The sequence below is a fragment of the Ranitomeya imitator genome, chromosome 3 (genome assembly GCF_032444005.1).
Source record: "Ranitomeya imitator isolate aRanImi1 chromosome 3, aRanImi1.pri, whole genome shotgun sequence".
NCBI classification, from domain to species: domain Eukaryota; kingdom Metazoa; phylum Chordata; class Amphibia; order Anura; family Dendrobatidae; genus Ranitomeya; species Ranitomeya imitator.
Window position 1 is genome coordinate 534,321,949 of NC_091284.1, and position 26,345 is coordinate 534,348,293.

The 26,345-nt window shown below is 41.8% G+C and overlaps 1 protein-coding gene across 1 annotated transcript in view; it reads right to left on the reverse strand.

Moving 5' to 3' along the window:
* The window catches only part of ATP10A (ATPase phospholipid transporting 10A (putative)), a 218,640-nt gene that overhangs the window by 11,217 nt on the left and 181,078 nt on the right, over positions 1-26,345 (reverse strand). Inside the window, exons 14-17 of the mRNA XM_069757826.1 lie at positions 10,910-11,222; positions 9,823-9,899; positions 5,943-6,068; positions 4,126-4,326 (exon numbers count right to left, since the gene is read on the reverse strand). Coding sequence (XP_069613927.1) covers positions 4,126-4,326; positions 5,943-6,068; positions 9,823-9,899; positions 10,910-11,222 — 717 coding nt within the window. The remainder of the gene's footprint in view (positions 1-4,125; positions 4,327-5,942; positions 6,069-9,822; positions 9,900-10,909; positions 11,223-26,345) is intronic.

The following is a 26,345-nucleotide window of genomic DNA, read 5'->3' on the forward strand; positions in this document are numbered from 1 at the left end:
ATAGTCCTGAGAGTAATGCGATGCAAAAATAATTATTTTTTCTATAAAATAGTTTTTATCGTATAAAAGCGCCAAAACATAAAAAAATGACATAAATGAGGTGTCGCTGTAATCGTACTGACCCGAAGAATAAAACTGCTTTATCAATTTTACCAAACGCGGAACGGTATAAACGCCTCCCCCAAAAGAAATTCATGAATAGCTGGTTTTTGGTCATTCTGCCTCACAAAAATCGGAATAAAAAGCGATCAAAAAATGTCACGTGCCCGAAAATGTTACCAATAAAAACATCAACTCGTCCCGCAAAAAACAAGACCTCACATGACTCTGTGGACCAAAATATAGAAAAATTATAGCTATCAAAATGTGGTAACGCAAAAAATATTTTTTGCAATAAAAAGCGTCTTTCAGTGTGTGACGGCTGCCAATCATAAAAATCCGCTAAAAAACCCGCTATAAAAGTAAATCAAACCCCCCTTCATCACCCCCTTAGTTAGGGAAAAATTAAAAAAATGTATTTATTTCCATTTTCCCATTAGGGCTAGGGTTAGAGTTAGGGCTAGGGTTAGGGCTAGGGTTAGGGCTAGGGCTAGGGTTAGGGCTAGGGTTAGGGCTAGGGTTAGGGCTAGGGCTACAGTTTGGGTTGGGGCTAAAGTTACAGTTAGGGTTTAGATTACATTTACGGTTGGGAATAGGGTTGGGATTAGGGTTAGGGGTGTGTCAGGGTTAGAGGTGTGGTTAGGGTTACTGTTGGGATTAGGGTTAGGGATGTGTTTGGATTAGGGTTTCAGTTATAATTGGGGGGTTTCCACTGTTTAGGCACATCAGGGGCTCTCCAAACGCGACATGGCGTCCGATCTCAATTCCAGCCAATTCTGCGTTGAAAAAGTAAAACAGTGCTTCTTCCCTTCCGAGCTCTCCCGTGTGCCCAAACAGGGGTTTACCCCAACATATGGGGTATCAGCGTACTCAGGACAAATAGGACAACAACTTTTGGGGTCCAATTTCTCCTGCTACCCTTGGGAAAATACAAAACTCGGGGCTAAAACATATTTTTTGTGGGAAAAAAAAAGATTTTTTATTTTCACGGCTCTGCGTTATAAACTGTAGAGAAACACTTGGGGGTTCAAAGTTCTCACAACACATCTAGATTAGTTCCCTGGGGGGTCTAGTTTCCAATATGGGGTCACTTGTGGGGGGTTTCTACTGTTTAGGTACATTAGGGGTTCTGCAAACGCAATGTGACGTCTGCAGACCATTCCATCTAAGTCTGCATTCCAAATGGCGCTCCTTCCCTTCCGAGCTCTGCCATGCGCTCAAACGGTGGTTTCCCCCAACATACGGGGTATCAGCGTACTCAGGACAAATTGGACAACAACTTTTGGGGTCGAATTTCTCCTCTTACCCTCGGGAAAATACAAAACTGGGGGCTAAAAAATAATTTTGGGGGGAAAGATTTTTTTTTTAAATTTTCACGGCTCTGCGTTACAAACTGTAGTGAAACACTTGGGGGTTTAAAGCTATCACAACACATATAGATGAGTTCCTTAGGGGGTCTAGTTTCCAAAATGGTGTCACTTGTGGGAGGTTTCTACTGTTTAGGTACATAAGGGGCTCTGCAAATGCAATGTGACACCTGCAGACCATTCCATCTAAGTCCTCATTCCAAATGGAGCTCCTTCCCTTCCGAGCCCTCCCATGCGCCCAAACAGTGGTTCCCCCCCACATATGGGGTATCAGCGCACTCAGGACAAATTGGACAACAAATTGTGGGGTCGAATTTCTCCTGTTACCCTCGGGAAAATACAAAACTGGGGGCTAAAAAATAATTTTTGTGGGAAAAAATTTTTGTTTTATTTTTACGGCTCTCCATTATAAACTTCTGTGAAGCCCTTGGTGGGTCAAAGCGCTCAGCACACATCTAGATAAGTTCCTAAGGGGGTCTACTTTCCAAAATGGTGTCACTTGTGGGGGGTTTCTACTGTTTAGGTACATTAGGGGCTCTGCAAACGCAATGTGACACCTGCAGACCATTCCATCTAAGTCTGCATTCAAATGGCACTCCTTCCCTTCTGAGCCCTCCCATGTGCCCAAACAGTGGTTCCCCCCACATATGGTGTATCATCGCACTCAGGACAAATTGGGCAACAAATTTTGAGGTCCAATTTCTCCTGTTACCCTCAGGAAAATACAAAACTGGGGGCTAAAAAAATAATTTTTGTGGGAAAAAAATTTTGTTTTATTTTTACGGCTCTGCATTATAAACTTCTGTGAAGCACTTGGTGGGTCAAAGTGCTCACCACACCTCTAGATAAGTTCCTTAGGGGGTCTACTTTCCAAAATGGTGTCATTTGTGGGGGGTTTCAATGTTTAGGCACATCAGTGGCTCTTCAAACGCAACATGGCGTCCCATCTCAATTCCTGTCAATTTTGCTTTGAAAAGTCAAACGGCGCTCCTTCCCTTCCGAGCTCTCCCATCCACCCAAACAGTGGTTTACCCCCACATATGGGGTATCAGCGTACTCAGGACAAATTGTACAACAACTTTTGGGGTCCAATTTCTTCTCTTACCCTTGGGAAAATAAAAAATTGGGGGCAAAAAGATAATTTTTGTGAAAAAATATGATTTTTTATTTTTACGGTTCTACATTATAAACTTCTGTGAAGCACTTGGTGGGTCAAAGTGCTCACCACACCTCTAGATAAGTTCCTTAGGGGGTCTACTTTCCAAAATGGTGTCACTTGTGGGGGGTTTCAATGTTTAGCCACATCAGGGGCTCTCCAAACGAAACATGGCGTCCCATCTCAATTCCAGTCAATTTTGCATTGAAAAGTCAAATGGCACTCCTTCGCTTCCGAGCTCTGCCATGCGCCCAAACAGTGGTTTACCCCCACATGTGGGGTATTGGCATACTCAGGACAAATTGTACAACAATGTTTGGGGTCCATTTTCTCCTGTTACCCTTGGTAAAATAAAACAAATTGGAGCTGAATTAAATTTTTTGTGAAAAAAAGTTAAATGTTCATTTTTATTTAAACATTCAAAAAATTCCTGTGAAGCATCAGAAGGGTGAATAAACTTCTTGAATATGGTTTTGAGCACCTTGAGGGGTGTAGTTTTTAGAATGGTGTCACACTTGGGTATTTTCTATCATATAGACCCCTCAAAATGACTTCAAATGAGATGTGGTCCCTAAAATAAAATGGTGTTGTAGAAATGAGAAATTGCTGGTCAACTTTTAACCCTTATAACTCCCTAACAAAAAAAAATTTTGGTTCCAAAATTGTGCTGATGTAAAGTAGACATGTGGGAAATGTTACTTATTAAGTATTTTGTGTGACATATCTCTGTGATTTAATTGCATAAAAATTCAAAGTTGGAAAATTGCGAAATTTTCATAATTTTCGCCAAATTTCCGTTTTTTTCACAAATAAACGCAGGTACTATCAAATAATTTTTACCATTGTCATGAAGTACAATATGTCACGAGAAAACAATGTCAGAATCACCAGGATCCATTGAAGCGTTCCAGAGTTATAACCTCATAAAGGGACAGTGGTCAGAATTGTAAAAATTGGCCCGGTCATTAACGTGCAAACCACCCTTGGGGGTAAAGGGGTTAAATAACTATACTGGCTTCAGGTGTCCGTGCCTTAATTTTCCAGTTTGGGAAAATTGTAGTAAATTTCTGCGCTGCTGAATTACTAGAATTCCAGAATTATTAGAACAAGTGGCTTTATTATTCTACGCATTTCAGAGTTCAAGACTCCTTCATCAGGAAACACCACAGGAACATGATTCTGGAATTCTAGTGATACAGCAGCGCAGAAATTTACCACAATTTTCCCAATCTGTATCTAACGGCTGGTCCTTCCTGGACTCGTGGATCTGCAGCAGCGAATCCTTTCAATGCTTCAACTCAGTTACATCTGGGGAGTGCAATCTTATGGATTAACTTTTTAACCTTCTCAGATATGGCACTATTTGAGCTCTTTCCTTCAACAGTTTTCATTTAAATTTTCCAGTTGTCATACTGCTGATAATTACAATCAAATTATAGTATTATTTACATTTTAAAATTAAAAATGGAATATGATCATTGTAGCACAAGGCTACAAAATTACCTGCATTGCCTGCCCACTTTTGTACAGCTCAGGAACAGCGATTAGCATTTCTGCTGGTAGGTCTTTATCAAGAATTCCAGTAATCAGTTGTGGAATGGATGAAAAGAGTAAATTGAAAAAGATAAGATACCACTGGTCAATCATTGTTGATCCAGAGAAACCACAAAAAAATTGGTACCAAAACAGGAGTGCCACAAACATCTACAAAGAAAGCAAAAGGAATAGAAGCAAATGTAAATTTTCATCATTGTGAAGCAAAAAAGTGACAAATAATTACTTACACAGGACACCATACAGTCTTCTGTGGGATTGAAATAACAGAAAAACAAAAAAACAAATACTCACAAACTAGTCACACTGAATGCCAAATTTTGACATGCACGTGTTGAGAAATGTAAGGGTTTTTTTTTTCACAAAGCTAAAAACATCAGTATGAGTAACTTTTGCATTTTATATCTCTTGCATCTTCGGGAATCAACTTGACCAGCTTTTCAGCAAGTAGGCATTGTATAAAAACAGTCAATTATACAAGGGAGAGTTCTTCAAAAATCTATTTGTGAACTGCTGAAGTGGAAATTGTGAAGTAAATAGATTTGGTCACAATCTAGAGAAATATAGCAGCAGCCATGTTACAGCTCAATAAAAGAATTCTATTGGATTAGTTTGTAGCTAAATTCATTCAGCTCACCGATGAAAAGTTAAATGTGATTTACCGATACTTTGGTTTTATAATGTCTTTATATGTAAAATCAGATTATTTTTTTTTGAGGCAACTAGTTATTTTTCAAGTTTTGTTGTTGGTGCAGTATATAAAATAAAACATTATTCATACCAATTAACCCATTTCTGTCCAGGTGTTTAAATTCACTAAATACTCAACGTGTGAACGTGGCCTAATAGGATAGGTGCTTGTATGTGCAGTAGGAGGCTTCAATGCTGTGACGTGGAACCAAACTATACCACTGTACTGCAATGTTATCGTCAGGTCACAGCAGCAGCATTCAGAAAGACAGGGTGGGCAGCAGTGTGAGCAGCCTCTTCTTACCTCGACGCCCACAGGTATCTCCAGCATCAGATCAGAATACCCACTTGGAGCACATCTTCCTGCACAAAAAAAGTGGAGGCAGAGCTTCCTACTGCACGTGCTCAAAAGGCACCGGTTCTATTAATATTCAACGACAACTTCCTGTCGGTGGCCATTTAAATTCTAGAGTGATTACCTCCTTTCACAAAACAAGTATTTGCCAATTACAGGTATTTATGAATTTTCTTATAATTACCCTTCTCCCCCATTTCCTGAGAAACTCTTTAGTGGAGCCAAACCAGCTTTTAGACTAATCGTTGACCTATCATTTTCATTTTTTTAAAAAAAATGAAAAAAACAAAAAACAAAAACTGACTCAATCCAGCGTCCCTTACTGGCGGTGCGGGGCTCATGCGAGTCTTATTTGCCTGCCAACATTTAGTCCTAGTTAGAGGAGGGCAAATTAACAAATATCCCCTTTTGCCACGGTCAGCTTTTTATAAAAGACCGAAAGTAGAAGAGCTCCGACAGATTACCACATAAAGGCTACAAAAACACGGCATTCGGTCAGTATTTGGTCAGTACATGTAAGCCAAAACCAGGAGAGGAACAATCAGAGGAAAAGTATAATAGAAACATATGCACCACTTCTGCATTTATCACCCACTCCTGGTTCTGGCTTACAAATACTGATGGAAAATACTGACCAAATACTAAATGTGTGAACGTGGCCTAATCATAGCTTACGCATCAACATGAACAGTAATATAATCAGATTTACATATTTACTTACAGCATTTTTGTAAAAGAAATATAAAACCATATTTGCAAGTCGAGAATAACACCATCGACCATGAACAAGCAGCAGTTTCTCCAAGTATCGGAACCTTGGCACAGCAAAGTCACTGGCCATCACAGCCTGGAGCGAGAAGGTAGGAAGAAACAGGCAAAAATATAGTTAAAGCAAAATCACAGCATACATTTCCATATGCTCATGTTTGTGTTTGTCATTTGAGACTTTAGCTAGAGTCCCCCGATAAAGGACACATTGTGCTAGGCTGAAGCAAATAAAGCAATCCTGCAACAATATTCTGTATGTGTAACAGGCACACAGATGTTCACTTTCCGCTGTGTAATTAGATGTGTGTACTATACACATTACAGCAATTTTCACAACCAGAATTCGGTTTGATTTGCTGGGTTTAGCATTTGCTCTGGCAAGTGTAATGGAGTGCAAAGCAAAATCAATTTCCTTTATTGAGTATAATGAAGTGCATAGGGAGGTTAATTCAATTTGTTGCATATTCAATGACTGCAACCACGAACGGTCAATCATGTTTTATCCACTTTAAAGAATCAAGGAAAACGCACTCTCATCTCTAGTCTATATAATACAGCTTTAGAGGTGACTTCGGGAAAATTGATAGGTTTAGAAGTATTTTGTATGATGGAATATGCACACCACAGCCATCTCCGTATGGAAAGCAGGGGCAGGAATTTAAGGAAAAGATTCATTCTTGCTCCATAAATCAATAGTACATATAAATGTAAGAAACTTTACAATACATATTATTAGAGAAATCTGCTTTTTTATCCTCCTGTACTGATCATTCTCAATTCATAGGTATAATCTATCTTCAGTGAACACAGAATTTCCTATTACTAAGATAGGAGATGACAGTCGGTGCTCAGAAAAGTTCTATAGAGAACTAGCACTGTCCTTTCAGGGAGTTTGTAACAGAATGTCTTCTATCTCCTCCCCTCTCCATAGAACTTTATAAGTACCAACTGTCATCTCCTGTCTCAGTAATGAGAAAATCTGTTTTCATGGAATACAGATTCCACACATAAATCGAGAGTGAATCAGTCCAGGAGTTGAAAGAAGCAAATTCTTCTAAGGCTCCTTTCACACTAGCGTCGGAATCTCCTCGTCACAATGCGTCTGGGAGAGATTCCGACGCTAGCGTTTGCTGCATTGCACAATGGAGGCAGCAGATGCATTTTTCCAGCGCATCCGCTGCCCCATTGTAAGGTGCGGGGAGGTGGGGGCGGAGTTCCGGCCGCGCATGCGCGGTCGGAAAAAGCGGTCCGTCAGGAGAAAAAAACGTTACATGTAGCGTTTTTTTCTCCCGACGGTCCGCAAAAGCACGACACATCCGTCGCTCGACGGATGTGATGTGTGGCAATCCGTCGCAAATGCGTCGTCAATGCAAGTCTATGGGGAAAAAACGCATCCTGCAAGCACTTTTGCAGGATGCGTTTTTTCTGCAAAACGACGCATTGTCACGGATTGCAGAAAACGCTAATGTGAAAGTAGCCTAATACGACATTATTTTCATGAGTGTTATTGATTTATGAAATAAAAATTAAAACGATGGCTACGATTTAAAATTATTTTTAGGAAAATCACTAAACAGAAATGCCTTGTAAACAACAAGTTCATTTGAATTTCCCATTGTACTGTATATTTGTGTAACAGACACACGGGATAGGTACCATCAAATGTTATCAATGAGAATTATTTTTAGGCTCACAGAAAAGATAAGTTAACCTTTTTTTTAATGTACCAAAAATTTCAATTTTTTTTTTATTTTTTACTGATGACATTGACCATAACCACCAGAGAACACATGTGATGTTTGCATAGAATTAGTAAAAATGGTACTGAAAGCCTAACGAAAAAAAAGGTTGTAATGGAATTGGCTGTCTAAATATTTAGACAATCATTTACAACCTAATCAATTTGTTTTACTTTTAAATACCATCCATTAAAAATTCTATACAAATAGCCCACATACCTTGTCAAGTACAGGCAGAGACAAAAACTGGAGAAGTGCAACTCTCATCTGTAAATTAAGCTTTAAGTAGATTTTTACACCTTTATGAAACTTTTTTACTACATTATTTTCTCCCCTCTGTAGTAAGAATGTGCGTGGGCACCAGGAAGCTCTACTTGGTAATCCAGTACTGTGCCATCTGCCTCCCACAACGCTGCACACAGAATTCAGAACTCTTTATATGAAGTTTCTTCTCTTGTTATAGGACAACAGCAATCAGAGTTCACTCACACTTGCATATAAATGGGAAGAGTAAAATCTGATAAAATGTTATTCAATGAGGCAGCGCAGATCAGTGTATTTTTCTCAGCTGCATTTGCCATGAGAGAAAAAAAAATCAACTGTATGCTGTGATTTCATTCTGAAATGCGGTTGGTGTGAAGAAAAAATAAAAAATAAAAATTGAATGCCATAAGGACGGCATTCGATTTTTATGGATACTTTACAATTCTGTAAGACAGGCAACTGTAAATGGTGCTGTATTAGACTAATAGCTGCTGAGTAAAAAAGGGGATTACATATGGATAACGAGTCAGAAGAAAAATCATCCCACTCTCCTGGATGAGAACTGACAGATTATTTATGCGCAAGTGTGAACGAACCCTTACACTTAGTGCGCAGTCAGGCGGCCTTATATCACGGGTTGCAATGCTCGGACTGGCCGGCGGCTCTGCTGACCCGAGTGTGACACCATGTATTTCTATGCAGCTCTAACGCTCAGGTCAGAAGAGTTGCCAGCCAGTCCGTGCACTGCGATGGTCATTCATGTTTTACAGCTGTCAGACTGCGCCCTTACTCACCATCTCTGACAAGCAGTCATATTATGAACACAGCCTGCTCAGCAACGCAGAGATCCCTTCACACTGCTGAAGAGGACAACCAGCGGAGAGACCACTAAGGGCCGTGATTAGCTGCAAGTGGTCAGGTGACTAGAATGGTGCATCAGAGAAACATCCGATGACTTGCCATTCTAGACACCTAAGAACTGTAATCAATCACAGTCCTTAGCGGTCCGGTAACAGAAAATTGTGAGGTCAACCCCATTAGAGATGGAGGTGAATAAGCCAACTACCAGACACCAAGATTATAGAGCTACAGTATGCGAGGTCGCTACGAACAACACGTGTAGCCCAGTCGCACTTGAGTATATCTGCTGCTTCTTCTAGTTTCAATAGCATTCCTATAGACATTAGTGATAATAGAAACAAAAGCCTGTATTCTTATGAGAGCAACATAGAATTAAAGGGGTATTCTCAAGTTGTATTTTAAAGCAGCGAAGACCTAAGCATTCTCCCTGGTTTCTGGCAGAGTAGCACTCTTCATTGAGTAACAATTTAGTTGTAGCATTAGTAGAACTAAAAGGTCCAGCACAAGTTCTGGTTTAACACATTCAGCCACAAGTGGTTTGTTTTAGAGGGTACACTGCTATCATATTCACACAGATATAACATGACATTTGAACACAGTACACAGCTTGGGACAGCTAGAACTGCACTGGGAGAAGCTGATTCTGCAGGCTGGTGATTTTGCAGTATTATAACCGCAACTTGTTAGACGTTGAGGTGAGCAGATAAGAAAGCAGTATAGAAATCAATGTGCTGAAGAGAGGTGGCTGGTATGTTAGGAGTCAACTCCTCTCCTAGAATGTACACGCTCAGACAGGGTCTGGGCAGGCACTAGTGGCTGAACTCTAGTAAACTAGCTGTACACTATGAAAGATAAAAGCCCTCACTGCAGGAGAAAGACAACCAATTTTTCTATTTCAAACTTGCTAATTAAAATAATTTAATACCTTGAGAATATATTTTTTAAGCAAAAATACGAGTCTGAACTTGCCTGCATTCCCTCCTGACCAGATATCCCAACACCAACATCTGCTACCTGGATCATACTGACATCATTTGTTCCATCACCTATGAAGAATAACAAAAATAGGAATGATAAAAAGCAGTACAGCAGTGGGGGAACATATAATAGAAATATGCAAAGAACAATGGTGGAACATACTGATAAAAAGTTACATTGCTTAAATTATGACCAGTAATAAGACAGATCATCACTGAAATTTCACTTTATAAAAATGATCTTATAGCTATCCATGCCAACAGTCAAAACAATCCTAACAGTGCTGACAATAACTTGAACCCCATAAAAGGGATAGCGTTCCAGCAAATTTGTAGCGAACGTGGCTAGTATGCAGACATTTCTGAGGCCTTAAAGAGAATGTATCAGCAGAAAATTACCATTTCGTTAAATCATATTTTTATTTCAAATGTTTTTCTTAAAATGTTTGTCATGTTCTTTTACATTTTCCATAATATGATCTATGTAACAAAAATATTAATCAGGGGTCTTGCAATTTTCACTGGGCATCAAGTCTTATACTCATACTTCCTGTTCATTAGAACAGCTTCTTGGACATAGACAGTAATAGACTGGCTCTAACTCATTCCAGGCATACTCTAATCTAGTCAAAAGGTGATTGTGCAGGTGTGAGGGGCATGGCGGGCGCGGTTACATGACCTATTGTGAATAATGTGATCCTATGCCATCCATTTGATACTTTCATTGTAATCCTCCCTGTAATGAGAGTGATTTCTAAAAAGTGGTCTGTACAGAACAGGAAGTAGGAGTCCAAATTTTAAGCTAAGTGACTGGTGTGAAAAGTGCCATTTTAAAAAAAATACATATATATATATATTTTAATATAGATAGCTATATGGCAAACAGAAAATATAAGGCAAACCATAAAAAAATGCATTCAGCATAAAAACCTGAATGAAAAAGTAGGTAATTTCCTACTGACACATTCACTTTTTAATTCAACAAGATTAGGGACAGAAATGTTGGAAAGTATGATATCCATTTTTGCAAAGTTGTTTTGGGGATTTCCAGAGTAGGTCAGGTAAATACAACAGCGTACCTATTGCTAAAGTCATTGCTTTAAGCTTGTCTCGAACAAGCTTTACTACCATGCTCTTCTGTAGAGGAGTAGAACGACAGCAGAGAACAGAACGGCATTTTCGAGCCAATGAAATAAATTTATCCGATTGGGTTGAGTCTAGTGCAAAGGCTAGTGTTTTGCCATCGATAACAAGTCCAAGATTTGGGCTTTTTGTAGATGAAGGTAATGAAAAACCCAAGTCAACATTCCAAGTAGATCGTTCCTTCGAGTTATTTGGAATCTTGGACTCCACATAGTGCAAACACTGGTCAAGCAAAGCAGCACAGGCATCCTACAAAAAAAGAAAGTATAGGTGAACAATGTACAGAGATACAATGAGAAAAAAAATGACAGTTGTTTAACCCCTTCATGCCGTGACAATTTTCCGTTATAAGTTTTTCCTCGCCTTCTTCCAAGAGGCATAACTTTATTCGTCCATCAATATTGCCATATGGGGGCTTGTTTTTTGTGGGATGAGTTGTACTATTTTAATGACACCATTTTTTCTACCACATCGTATACCAAAAACGGGAAAAAAGTCCAAGTGCAGTGAAATTGCAGGGAAAAAAAAAAAAAAAAAAAAGCATTTGCTTTTTGTATTTAACATCTTCACTATATGGTAAAACTGACTTGCCAATATGATTTTCCATACGCAGATACCAAATGTCTATTTATTTTATTTTTTTTGTGGTGAAAAAAAAATTCGGAAATTTGCATGACTTTTTTTTGAGACCTGTAACATTCTCATTTTTCTGGCTGGGACAGGGCTCATTTGCTCCCTGAGCTGATGTTTTCACCGATACAATTTTGGGGTAGATACAATATCTCTTATTGCAATGTTGTGTTGGCAAAAAAACATGTAATTCCGGCAGATTATTTTTTCTCGTTACATTGCTTACCAATCGGATTAAAGGAGTTGTCTACTACTTGGACAACTTCTTGTCATACCCCTTGCTTGACCCCGATAAAATAATAAAACCTTTTCTCAACCTCTTATATCGACGCAGTTTCAGTGATGTCGGTACTCATACTTGCCGGCACCCTTGTGCGGTATTGTGACACGTGCCCACGGCATCCAATCGGCGCTGACGTCTCTGTCTTTGGACTAATCTAACATGAAGAGGAAGGCAGAAATCAGTTGCCTCCCGGACTTCCTCTGCATGTTCAATATGTCCGAAGGTGGGGACAGTGACACCAGCTCTGATTGGGCGTCGGTGTCACGTTTCACAACACTGCACGAGAGCCCCGGGGAGAATGAGTGCAAACAACGGGGGAACGGCACCGACACGGAAGGAAAGTATAGGCTTTATTATTTTATGAGGGCTAGACATTTTGATCAAGAAGGGGTTGTCCAAGTAGTGGACAACCCTTTTAGTTTGTTTTATATTTTGACAGATTGTACATTTCTGAAAGCAGCAATATCAAATGTGTATTTTTTTTTAAATTGTTTTATTTTCAACAAGGCAAAAAACGGGGGTGAACTTGCATTTCTTAATTTTTGTACTTTTCACTTTAAAGGGACTCTGTCACCTGAATTTGGCGGGACTGGTTTTGGGTCATATGGGCGGAGTTTTCAGGTGTTTGATTCACCCTTTCCTTACCCGCTGGCTGCATGCTGGCTGCAATATTGGATTGAAGTTCATTCTCCGTCCTCCATAGTACACGCCTGCGCAAGGCAATCTTGCCTTGTGCAGGCGTGTACTATGGAGGACAGAGAATGAACTTCAATCCAATATTGCAGCCAGCATGCAGCCAGCGGGTAAGGAAAGGGTGAATCAAACACCCGAAAACTCCGCCCATATGACCCAAAACCAGTCCCGCCAAATTCAGGTGACAGGTTCCCTTTAAGTAGTCTCCTTAAAGAGACTTGAAGCTGCGGTCATCCGATTACCTGTGCTATACATAGCAGGGCTTCAGAACTGCTATGTATAGCAGAAATCACGATCTATGAACGCCAGCCAAGAGTGGGTGTAATGACAGGCACATGGGTCATCAGAAGATTCCCGGCTGTTATGACAACCCGTTCAGCGTGATCAGTGCCCCACAATTACATGACAGGGGCAGAATGAATCACGCGCTTACGGCTGGCTGGCATGTGTTAAATCCTGCTGTCAGTGATTGATAGCGGGTTTTAACTGGTTAACAGCTGTAAGCTCAGCGCCGCTGCACCCATGGCTGTTAAAAGCACATGATGAATAATTAAATCAGCAACCATGTGCGGGGAAAGATGTGGGCTCAAGTGTTGTGAGCCCGCATCAAAGTCAGAGGCACGACACAGGACATAAATCTACGTTATATGCCATGAAGGGGTTCTGGATTACACAAGAGGATAAAAAGAGGTTATAAAACAATTGTGTGGTCTTTTTGGTGGCAGGATTCAGTTGGCTATCATCCCAGACTACCATGGCCATTAAAAAAAACCCTTATGGAGTAGCTAGTTAACTGAGGTTCATAGAAAATTACTGCTGGTACGGTCCGTCAGGCTTTTTTCATCTGCTCACTCCCCTGCCACCTGCACACCACACTTTAACATGATGTGGATGTTATTCTAATATCAAGGACCAGGTGAGTACTCAATTTCTTTTCCTCTCATCTGTGAAACCCATTTAACCTCCTGAAATCTAACAATTTTGAAAATTACAAATGATGGGTGATGAAAACCACTATCGGCAGCAAGAAAAGACTTATACAAACACCTGATAAAAATGTAATACAAAAGATACATGTAAAAGAAAAGAAAAATGGCTATTGGAAAAATGCAGACAATACTACGAGAGAAGTGAAGAAAATATAACAAAAATCTCTTTATTCTGAGGGCCATACAGCCCGTACCTTGGATCTGAATTGTTTGAGATTGCTAGATTACCTTTTCTACTCCACCATTGCTATAGCGTATTTGTGCAACAGCCTAGTATCTACATTTGTTTCTTCTACAAGTTTGCACTTTTACTAGAGCTGGTGTTTATATATCCTTTGATTGCAAGTCATAGCTAGATCCAAGTTATTATTTAACCTTTTTGGGAGAGGAGGGGTGAGGGTTAGGTCAGGACACATACCACTGTGCATTCGTTTGTGATGACGTTATAAACATTTAAAAAGCAACAAAATGCTGTCTGTTGCTCCACTTTATGAATTAAACTTAACATAAGCCTGGGCCTTTGAATATATTTTTTGTTATTTAGGGTGAAATTTTTTTTTTTATAACACAATCTGTCTATTCAGCTTTTCCATGTGTGTTTGTAGGTGTGATTGTACACCACTGCAAATTTTTTCAGTGCTTGACCGCCAAAAGCAGGGCTGTGGAGTCCAAATCATAGAGTATGTGTCCATTTTGATGGAGTCAGTATAAAATGGACCAACGTTGAAAATATATAACAAATTCGGTACAGTAGTACAATGTAGGTGCTGTACATTTTTTCATAATAATTTGGTAAAGTTATGAAATGTCTTATAAATATTTGTTCTGTTTCTGATCTAAGGTTCACCCTTTTAGTTGAGTCGTGGAGACAGAAGTCAGGGAAATTGAGAAGTCGGAGGTTTGGCTTACTGACTCCGCAGCCATGGCCTCAAGGTGTTGTTGCAGTGTATTAACCTGCTTAAAGAGGAAACTGCCAATAACGAATGCAGTTTTCATGAATGGTCTGCAAAATTGTTTAGAGCGGAGTATGCAGCTCCATGCATTGCTCCATGCATTGCTATGCGGCCGCACGCTCCGCTCCGGAGTGCTTGGTTTTAACCTGCGAGACTCGGACGTATCTCGCTGTGTGTGATCCCGGCCTTAAGCTCATGCTTAGATTATCCCTCTCTGCTTGATAATTCTGTTCTTGTCACTCACCCCCTGGTATTGACATGGCTTTCTGACCACCGCTTTGTCGGAAGCCAGCTCTCACTCTGTGGACATCACCCAGGGGACCCAGATCCCTATACGGTGATTAAAGGGTAAAGGTCAGGACACTCTCTGGGATCTATTAGATGGAGAAGCAAGGTCTGTCTAAGGAAGCCTTCATCTGAATGCTTGTGGACACACAACAAGCTGCAAAGCACTGCTTATCCTGACCACTTTCTATCATAGCAACAATTCATTTTTTTCAGCAATTTGTGTTGTAATAGGTCTTCTGTGGCTATCCTTCACAATCCATGTGAATCCAAGATTCTGTTGCAGTTTCACTGGTCGTTTTTTCCCCATGTCTACTTTTGGCAAATATAGACTACTGCACATCTGGAACACCCCACAAGAGCTGTGGTTGCCTAGTCGCAGTCTTGTCCATGCTCAGGTGCTTACAACTGAACATCATTTTTTGATTCTGACTGTTCACTTAATACATTTTATATCTGATCCTATGACAGGTTGTATTGTCACTAAATAATCAATGTTTTTCACTGAATCTGTCAGCGATTTAATATTATTGCTGATTGGGGAATAAATGAGCCGTAGTGTGAACCTTACAATTTGGGTTTGTGGAACTTTATACACCTGCATTGCTGTGGGGCAGGATTACACTAGCGATGAGTGACGGCACAAGCAATATGTACTACTGCATTGCATGACTACATTTTATAACACTCAATACTAATGCTACTTCATGGGAAATGGAAATGGGAAGCATCATGAAATTGGATGAAAACCTTATAATTATCCTGTATGAGGCTGATCTGTAACATTGTTTAAAATATGTAATATTCCTAGATAGCTTCTCCAAGCTCTTTGCTGCTCCATATGTTCTGAGGGTTTTAGATCAATATGGCTTAGCTGCAGCAAAAGTTACAAGACTAAGTCAGCATAAAGCACAATAAAATTATCATCTCCATATGATTTGCTAGAAGCGGGCACTCCCCCAACTGCTAATGCTAGAAAATAATCAGCAATTTCTATGCATGATCTTTAAGCACAAAGAACATATATCACATTTTTGTACATCTTCAGCATTCCAGCATTCATTCCTCGGATAGAAACTGTTGAGATTGCAAGCAATAAGATCAGTAATTAATTAAAAAGGAAATGCGCTTTTATTGACCACTGACAGAAGTACAATTTCAGCTTTATAGCAGTTCGTACTTTGCTTTCACCTTTTAGTGAACCTTCACTAACCTATTAGGACAGTAAGGCTATGTGCACACGTAGGAAAAGAGGTGCAGAATTTTCTGCACAAAATCTGCATCTCCTGGCAGAATTCGCAGCCGCGGATTTGCCGCGGTTTTTAAGTGGAATTTGTGTGGTTTTTATGCGGAACTGATGCGGATTTTCAGCGGTTTTGGGCCACTGCGGAATTTTAACGAGGGGTGCATAACCACTGCAGATCCGCACAAAAGAAGTGACACGCACTTGTTTGAAATCCGCAGCAATTCCGCACTGATTTTTCTGCACAGCTTTTTTTTTTTTCCATAGACTAACATTATACTGTACATTACAGTGCGGATCTGCAGCGTTTCTGCGCAGTAAAATCCGCTACGGATCCGCAGCAAATCCGCATCGTGTGCACGTAGCCTAAAGCTACAGAAAATTCCTAACAAGCACACCATCTCTCAAACAGTCACTTTTACAAGAGGGATATATGAAGGTATTCACCCCGAAAGAAAACCACCTGCAAGACCGTCTGGATTAAGAATATTATTATTATTTATTTATATAGCACCATTGATTCCATGGTGCTGTACATGAGAAGGGGTTACATACAAGTTACAAATATCACATACAGTAAACAAACTAACAATGACGGACTGATACAGAGGGGCGAGGACCCTGCCCTTGCGGGCTTACATTCTACAGGATTATGGGGAAGGAGACAGTAGGTTGAGGGTTGCAGGAGCTCCGGTGTTGGTGAGGCGGTAGCTCCGGTGTTGGTGAGGCGGTAGCTCCGGTGTTGGTGAGGCGGTAGCTTCGATAGTGATGAGGCAGCCGCCGTGTCAGTGCAGGCTGTAGGCTTTCCTGAAGAGATGAGTTTTCAGGTTCCGTCTGAAGGATCCGACTGTGGTTGATAGTCGGACGTGTTGGGGCAGAGAGTTCCAGAGGATGGGGGATATTCGGGAGAAGTCTTGGAGGCGATTGGATGAGGAGCGAATAAGTGTGGAGGAGAGAAGGGGGTCTTGGGAGGACCGGAGATCACGTGAGGGAAGATATCGAAAGATTAGTTCAGAGATATATGGAGGAGACAGGTTGTGGATGGCTTTGTAGGTCAGTATTAGCAATTTGAACTGGATACGCTGAGGGAATGGGAGCCAGATAAGAGATTTGCAGAGGGGGGAAGCGGAGGAGTAGCGAGGACAGAGATGGATTAGTCGGGCAGCAGAGTTAAGGATGGACTGGAGAGGTGCAAGGGTGTTAGCAGGGAGGACACAGAAAAGGATGTTGCCGTAGTCAAGGCGGGAAATGATGAGGGCGTGCACAAGCATTTTAGTAGATTGGGGGTTGAGGAAAGGACGAAACCTGGAGATATTTTTGAGCTGGAGGCGACAGGAGGTGGAAAGAGCTTGGATGTGTGGTTTGAAGGACAGGGCAGAGTCGAAGGTTACTCCGAGGCAGCGGACTTCGGGTACAGGGGAAAGCATGATGTCATTGACTGCGATAGATAGGTCAGGTAAGGAAGATTTGTGGGATGGAGGAAAGATGATGAGTTCAGATTTGTCCACATTGAGTTTGAGGAAGCGAGAGGAGAAGAAGGAGGATATGGCTGATAGGCACTCTGGGATTCTGGACAGCAGAGCGGTGACGTCTGGGCCAGAGAGGTAGATCGGAGTGTCGTCAGCATAATACGGAATACGGATTATATTTATATACACCATGTTTGCATTTTCTAACCCCTTGAGGAATCATTTTTTCTAAGTAGCTGCATGAAACCTTTTTCCTTTTGGGAGACAAAATGGTACATTATGTGGGTGCAAAGTTTTGGTACATACATATATTAGTCAAAAAGAGAAATGATCCAGCTGGAGGTGGAGGCAGTTCAGACTTTGTGAGACTTTATTAGACAACTAAAGCGATAAATAGTTCTTCAACAAGAAAAATCTTTACATAGCAAACACCTGGCACACCAGTGAGGAGGATCAACGCGTTTCAACTATGAAGTCTTACTCATGATCTGCCATGGTAGATCATGAGTAAGACTTCATAGTTGAAACGCGTTGATCCTCCTCACTGGTGTGCCAGGTGTTTGCTATGTAAAGATTTTTCTTGTTGAAGAACTATTTATCGCTTTAGTTGTCTAATAAAGTCTCACAAAGTCTGAACTGCCTCCACCTCCAGCTGGATCATTTCTCTTTTTGTCTTCATTTGCTGTGGGCGCTCACCCCGAACCGTGCTGGGCGTTGGCAGGTCTGGGGATTTCGTCTAAGACCGGTAAGCTGACTGCATTCCTTTTTTCTTTAGTTATACATATATTAGTGTTTCAAGCAGATTTGTCACCAGGTATGAGCATGTAAACTGCATGCATTATTAAACTGATGTATAAGATCGGATGTGGTTGGTAGAATTACAGTGAAAAAAAAAATCCATAACAGAATGGTTTTCAAACCTCTTTTCCAACATTTTCCTGCATGATCATCACATTCAAGGCAAGTACACAAGGCTGATAAGATAATAATAATTATAATCTTTATTTTTATATAGCGCTAACATATTCCGCAGCGCTTTACAGTTTTGCACACATTATCATCGCTGTCCCTGATGGGGCTCACAAGCTCAATTCCCTATCAGTATGTCTTTAGATCTAAAATATCCCTTTAGTAATAAATGCAGATTGCATTGTGAAATATAAAAGAGTTGTATTCACCTGCACTGTCTATAAAAACGAACAATAAAATGAAAAATAGATGAATAAATGAATAAGAGAGCACTTAATGAATAATCATTGGTTATGCAGTGGATGTTGTAATAGGTCCTTGAAGTACTACCAGAATCTTAGGGGAATGAGGAGAGGAAAAAAAAAAGGTAAATGTTCGCATTGGTGAATATAGTGAGACTAAATAGATTTATAATATATACTCACTCAGATATTAAATGGAAATGTGCAATGAAGAGACGTGATCCCTGTGTATCTGCAATTGATGCGGGTATTGTGATGACCACGGTTGCTTAAAGGGAACCTGTCACCCCCCCCCAGTCATTTGAAACTAAAAGAGCCACCTTGTGCAGCAGTAATGCTGCATTCTGACAAGGTGGCTCTTTTAGTTATTGGTGCTGTAAATGCAGAAATAATCCATTTTGTAATTTGTCCGAAATACCTGTCTTCAGTCCAGGAGGCAGGTCTTTCCCCCCTGCTGCAGACGCCTCACAGCCATCACTCAAGTTATCTTGGTGCCGGGCGCCGCCTCCTCAGCGCTGTTTGTTTTGAAATCTGCCGGCGCCTGCACTCGTTTGTCTTGCCTGGGCCAGGTGCAGTGAGCGCTGCCCGTCTGTCCTCATATGCAGTCTCGCTGACTGCGCCTGTGCGGCCGCCCTGCTTGTTAATCCCAGCCCCTCAGTGTCTTATGATTTATTCACACTGCGGGGCTGGGATTCCTGGGCATGCGCACTGCGTGTCTAAGCCACTCACCCAGGTCGCAGTGCGCATGCCCAGGAATCCCAGCCCTGCAGCGTGAACTGTGAACAGCACATTTAGCATTTCTTACTCCCACACTACCTCCTCATCTTGCCCTCTCTATTGGTGTCCCTCAAAGCTCTGTCCTAGGACTCCTAGTCTTCTCCATCTATACCCTTGGTCGGGGACAACTCAAAGTCCTATGGCTTCTAGTACCATCTATATGCTGATGACACTCAGATCTACCTCTCTGGGCCAGATGTCGCCTCTCTGCTGAACAGAATCCCAGAGTGTCTATCAGCCATATCCTCCTTCTCCTCTTGCTTCCTCAAGCTCAATGTGGACAAATCTGAACTAATTATCTTTCCTCCATCTTGCATATCTTTCCTACCTGATCTATTTATCACAATAAATGACATCACACATTCCCCTGTCCCGGAAATCCGCTGCCTCGGAGTAACCCTTGACTCTGTCCTGTACTTCAAACCGCATATCCAAGCTCTCGCCATCTCCAGCTCAAAATTATATCCAGAATCTGTCCTTTCCTCAACCCTTACTCTACCAAAATGCTTGTGCATGCCCTAATCATCTCACGCCTCGACTCCTGCAACATCCTCCTCTGTGGCCTACCTTCTAACACTCTCGCACCTCTCCAGTCATTAAATCTGCTGACCGACCAATTAATCTCTCTCCCCGCTACATTCCTGTTTCCCCCCTTTGCAAATCCTTCACTGGCTCCCAATTTCCCAGCATATCCAGTTCAAACAACTAACACTGACCTACAAAGCAATCCATAACCTGTCTCCTCCGTATATCTCCGAACTAATCTTCCAATATTTTCCCTGACGTAATCTCCGGTCCTCCCAAGACCTCCACACTTATTCGCTCCTCACAAAATTGCCTCCAAGAATTCTCCTGAATATCCCCCATCCTCTGGAATTCTATGCCTCAGCACCCCCAATTATCCACCACATTCGGAGCTTTCAGGCGGGACCTGAAAACCCATCTCTTCAAGAAAGCTTACAACCTGTAATGATCACGCTACCACCTCACCACCATAGGGGTAATGCAACCATCAACCTATTGTGTCCTTCCCCATAATCATGTAAATGGAAGCCCGATAGGGTTCTCTTCCCTCTGTACTGGTTTACCATTGTTAGTTTATCTACTGTAAGTGATACTCGTATTTTGATGTAAAGGTACTGTCACACTAGACGATATCGCTAGCGATCCGTGACGTTGCAGCGTCCTCGCTAGCGATATCGTCCAGTGTGACAGGCAGCAGCGATCAGGCCCCTGCTGGGAGATCGCTGGTCGGGGAAGAAAGTCCAGAACTTTATTTCGTCGCTGGACTCCCCATAGACATCGCTGAATCGGCGTGTGTGACACCGATTCAGCGATGTCTTTGCTGGTAACCAGGGTAAACATCGGGTAACTAAGCACAGGGCCGCGCTTAGTAACCCGATGTTTACCCTGGTTACCATCCTAAAAGTAAAAAAACAAACACTACATACTTACCTACAGCCGTCTGTCCTCCAGCGCTGTGCTCTGCACTCCTCCTGCTCTGGCTGTGAGCGTCGGTCAGCCGGAAAGCAGAGTGGTGACGTCACCGCTCTGCTTTCTGGCTGCCCGGCGCTCACAGCCAGACCAGAGAAGCAGAGCGCCGAGGACAGACAGCAGAAGGTAAGTATGTAGCGTTTGTTTTTTTACTTTTTAGGATGGTAACCAGGGTAAACATCGGGTTACTAAGCGCGGCCCTGCGCTTAGTTACCCGATGTTTACCCTGGTTACCGGGGACCTCGGGATCGTTGGTCGCTGGAGAGCTGTCTGTGTGACAGCTCTCCAGCGACCAAACAGCGACGCTGCAGCGATCCGGATCGTTGTCGGTATCGCTGCAGCGTCGCTATGTGTGACGGTACCTTTACCCTTTCTCATGTACAATACCATGGAATCAAAGGTGCTATAAAAATAAATAATAATATGTGCACATGATGAATACATCTTGAGGCAGCAAGGCTCAATTAGGGATTAATTCTGGAAATTCAGTATATGAATTAGGTTAGGGATTGCCCGGGTGTAGTAAAACTTTGTTTAGGGAACAGGATAAGTAAAAAACAAACTCAGTCATACTTACCTATCAGCACCCAGCTGGAGCCATCGCAAGCAACTTTGCAGATACAGAAAGAGGTGATGTCACCATTCTAGTAGCTGCTGGAACATTGCAGCTTGAGATGTGCTGCAGTGGTCAGATACTGTAACTTTGTGAAGTGTGTTATCATAACTTATGACCAGCTGCTCAAGTCATTTAATCACTGTAAACCCCCCCCCCCACATGCTCCAGTGGTCAGCCAGTTGGTGGAATGGTGACAGCCGCTTTAGAAAGTGGACATGCAAAACACATATCGGTGTTGCGGTGTCCATATGGTATACTTCTGATTAGCATATCATGAGTATGAATGATGTTTATACATGATGTATCGCCAGAAAAATTGAGAAAAATTAGATGATGTATTAGCACTTTTTCTTGGTTCTAGGACTGGACCCTATGATTTATCAAGTGAGTTATGGTAATAACCTTATGATGCATCTGCACTTTTAAAGTCGGTATGCAATGTGATCCAAGATTTATATTCCAAGTGTTACAATTATATAGTTTTTGCAGTTTATTTGAATATTCTCTATACATCTTCTATTTACAATTATATTTAAATGAATGCACTCAATTTATTTTAATATCAAGTATAAAATATATATACCAAAGCTCCCACTTCCAAAATGAATATTCAGTGAACGAAAGCTGCATATACCAACAACACAAACTGCCTATGTGCTAAATAAAAGCACTCTGAAAATATGAGGATATGCGCTAAAGTCCCGATTTTCAGGTCTGGTTGCAATATTTAAATGTAGGACCAAAGAGAACCGGCTCTATTCTGTGGGTATAAGACCTCTATATTGGGAGGCATCCTATGGATAGAGGTCAGTGTATAGCCGTGGATTTCTCCATGATAGGATACAATCAAAAGTACATCCGCAGAGTCCCACTATTAATATGATGGTTTCAGGAGATGTCCTCGGAATAAATGTCAATGAGTTCCATGGATTTCTCCACACTATATTGAATGGATAAATAACGCCCAGACTCATGGATCCATCAATACTCAGCGTTCTGTCCGGTAATGCTTGATGATGCCTCCCACGATACGAAAAAAAATAAACAAAAAAAACACACCGCTCTATGCTATGGTGAAGTCACCAGCTACGGACTGCTAAACAGGCAAAAGAGTAAGTCTCTAATCCTACGCGTTTCGGAGGAGAACGATGGTAAATATGAAAACAGGGATTTTTTTGTGTACTCACCGTAAAATCCTTTTTCTCTGAGCCACTCATTGGGGGACACAGGACCATGGGTGTTATGCTGCTGCCACTAGGAGGCGACAATAAGCTAATACAAAGAAAGTTAGCTCCTCCTCTTAAGTATATACCCTCATGTTAGGGCATATTAGGTTAGGCTATAGGTTGAACTAGATGGACTTAAAAGTCTTCCTTCAACCTTAATAACTATGTTACTATGTTGGCTCCAAGAGAACCAGTTCAGTGCAAAAGCAGTAGGATGGGTTGTGTGTCCCCCAATGAGTGGCTCGGGAAAAGGATTTTACGGTGAGTACACAAAAATCCCCATTTCTCCTTCGCCTCATTGGGGACGCAGGACCATGGGACGTCCCAAAGCAGTCCCTGGGTGGGAAAACAACATAAAAGATCAGGCTTCACATAACAACTGATTGGATGTGCACCACTGCGCCCTGCAGAATTCTTCTGCCCAGACCCGCATCAGTGGAAGCTTGAGTGTGAATATTAAAGTGCTTCGAGAAAAGATGTTGACTGGACCAAGTCTGTTGTGAATTCTGTGGCTGAATTCACTCCTGTGGTCACAAGTGGTACTGCAGCTTCTGAGCTTCCTCCCTCAGGTGTTCTGGTGAGCTCGTTAACTGCTTCATTACTTAACTCCGCCTGATGCTGCTATCCTTGCTCCTTGTCAATGTTTCAGTGTTGGATCTGAGCTTCTCCTGATTGTTCCTGTGACCTGCTGCTCTGTATAGCTAAGTGCTTTTTGCTTTTTTTGTTGCTTTTTTTCTGTCCAGCTTGTCTTTTGTTTTGCTGGAAGCTCTGAGACGCAAAGGGTGTACCGCCGTGCCGTTAGTTCGGCACGGTGGGTTTTTTTTGCCCCCTTTGCGTGGTTTTGCTTTAGGGTTTTTTGTAGACTGCAAAGTTCGCTTTACTGTCCTCGCTCTGTCCTAGAATATCGGGCCCCACTTTGCTGAATCTATTTCATCCCTACGTTTTGTCTTTTCATCTTACTCACAGTCATTATATGTGGGGGGCTGCCTTTTCCTTTGGGGAATTTCTCTGGGGCAAGTCAGGCCTATTTTTCTATCTTCAGGCTAGCTAGTTTCTTAGGCTGTGCCGAGTTGCCTAGGTAGTTGTTAGGCGCAATCCACAGCCGCTTTTAGTTGTGTTTAGGATAGGATCAGGTGTGCAGTCTACAGAGTTTCCACGTCTCAGAGCTCGTTCTTGTATTTTTGGGTATTTGTCATATCACTGTGTGCGCTCTGATCGCTAAGCACACTGTGTTTCTGGATTGCCTTCATAACACCTGTCATTAGCAAACATAACAGTTGAAGGAGCCTAACTAATGATTCTCAATAGAGGGAAAGAAAAAGTTCTGACATCATTTTTTTTTTTTTTCTGCTCTGTGTTCACTTTTTTTTTTTCCCCTAGACATTTGGGTGATTCTGGACACAGGTGTGGACATGGATATTCAGGGTCTGTACTCTTCAATGGATAACCTCGTTATAAATGTACAAAAAATTCAAGATACTATTGATCAGAAATCTATGTTAGAACCAAGAATTCCTATTCCTGATTTGTTTTTTGGAGATAGAACTAAGTTTCTAAGTTTCAAAAATAATTGTAAGCTATTTCTGGCCTTGAAACCTCATTCTTCTGGTAATCCTATTCAACAGGTTTTGATTATTATTTCTTTTTTGCGCGGCGACCCTCAAGACTGGGCATTTTCTCTTGCGCCAGGAGACCCTGCATTGAGTAGTGTCGATGCGTTTTTCCTGGCGCTCGGATTGCTGTACGATGAGCCTAATTCAGTGGATCAGGCTGAGAAAAATTTGCTGGCTTTGTGCCAGGGTCAGGATGATATAGAAGTATATTGTCAGAAATTTAGGAAATGGTCAGTACTCACTCAGTGGAATGAATCTGCGCTGGCAGCTTTGTTCAGAAAGGGTCTCTCTGAGGCTCTTAAGGATGTCATGGTGGGATTTCCTATGCCTGCTGGTTTGAATGAGTCTTTGGCCATTCAGATCGGTCGACGCTTGCGCGAGCGTAAATCTGTGCACCATTTGGCGGTACTGCCTGAGGTTAAACCTGAGCCTATGCAGTGCGATAGGACTATGACTAGAGTTGAACGGCAGGAATACAGACGTCTGAATGGTCTGTGTTTCTACTGTGGTGATTCCACTCATGCTATTTCTGATTGTCCTAAGCGCACTAAGCGGTCCGCTAGGTCTGCCGTCATTGGTACTGTACAGTCCAAATTCCTTCTGTCCATTACCTTGATATGCTCTTTGTCGTCGTTTTCTGTCATGGCGTTTGTGGATTCGGGCGCTGCCCTGAATCTGATGGATTTGGATTATGCTAAACGTTGTGGGTTTTTCTTGGAGCCTTTGCGGTGTCCTATTCCATTGAGAGGAATTGATGCTACACCTTTGGCCAAGAATAAACCTCAATACTGGGCCCAGCTGACCATGTGCATGGCTCCTGCTCATCAGGAAGTTATTCGCTTTCTGGTGTTGCATAATCTGCATGATGTGGTCGTGTTGGGGTTGCCATGGCTACAAACCCATAATCCAGTATTGGATTGGAATTCCATGTCGGTATCCAGCTGGGGTTGTCAGGGGGTACATGGTGATGTTCCATTTTTGTCGATTTCGTCATCCACCCCTTCTGAGGTCCCAGAGTTCTTGTCTGATTATCAGGATGTATTTGAAGAGCCCAAGTCCGATGCTCTACCTCCGCATAGGGATTGTGATTGTGCTATCAATTTGATTCCTGGTAGTAAATTCCCTAAAGGTCGATTATTTAATTTATCCGTGCCCGAACACGCCGCTATGCGCAGTTATGTGAAGGAATCCCTGGAGAAGGGACATATTCGCCCATCGTCATCACCACTGGGAGCAGGGTTCTTCTTTGTAGCCAAGAAGGATGGTTCGCTGAGACCGTGTATTGATTACCGCCTTCTTAATAAGATCACTGTTAAATTTCAGTATCCCTTGCCATTGTTATCTGACTTGTTTGCTCGGATTAAGGGGGCTAGTTGGTTCACTAAGATAGATCTTCGTGGTGCGTATAATCTGGTGAGAATCAGGCAAGGAGATGAATGGAAAACTGCATTCAATACGCCCGAGGGTCATTTTGAGTATCTAGTGATGCCGTTCGGACTTGCCAATGCTCCGTGTTTCAGTCTTTTATGCATGACATCTTCCGTGAGTATCTGGATAAATTCTTGATTGTTTACTTGGATGACATTTTGATCTTCTCAGATGATTGGGAGTCTCATGTGAAGCAGGTCAGAATGGTTTTTCAGGTCCTGCGTGCTAACTCTTTGTTTGTGAAGGGATCAAAGTGTCTCTTCGGTGTGCAGAAAGTTTCATTTTTGGGGTTCATCTTTACCCCTTCTACTATCGAGATGGATCCAGTTAAGGTCCAAGCCATCCAGGATTGGATTCAGCCGACATCTCTGAAAAGTCTGCAAAAGTTCCTGGGCTTTGCTAATTTTTATCGTCGCTTCATCTGTAATTTTTCTAGCATTGCCAAACCATTGACCGATTTGA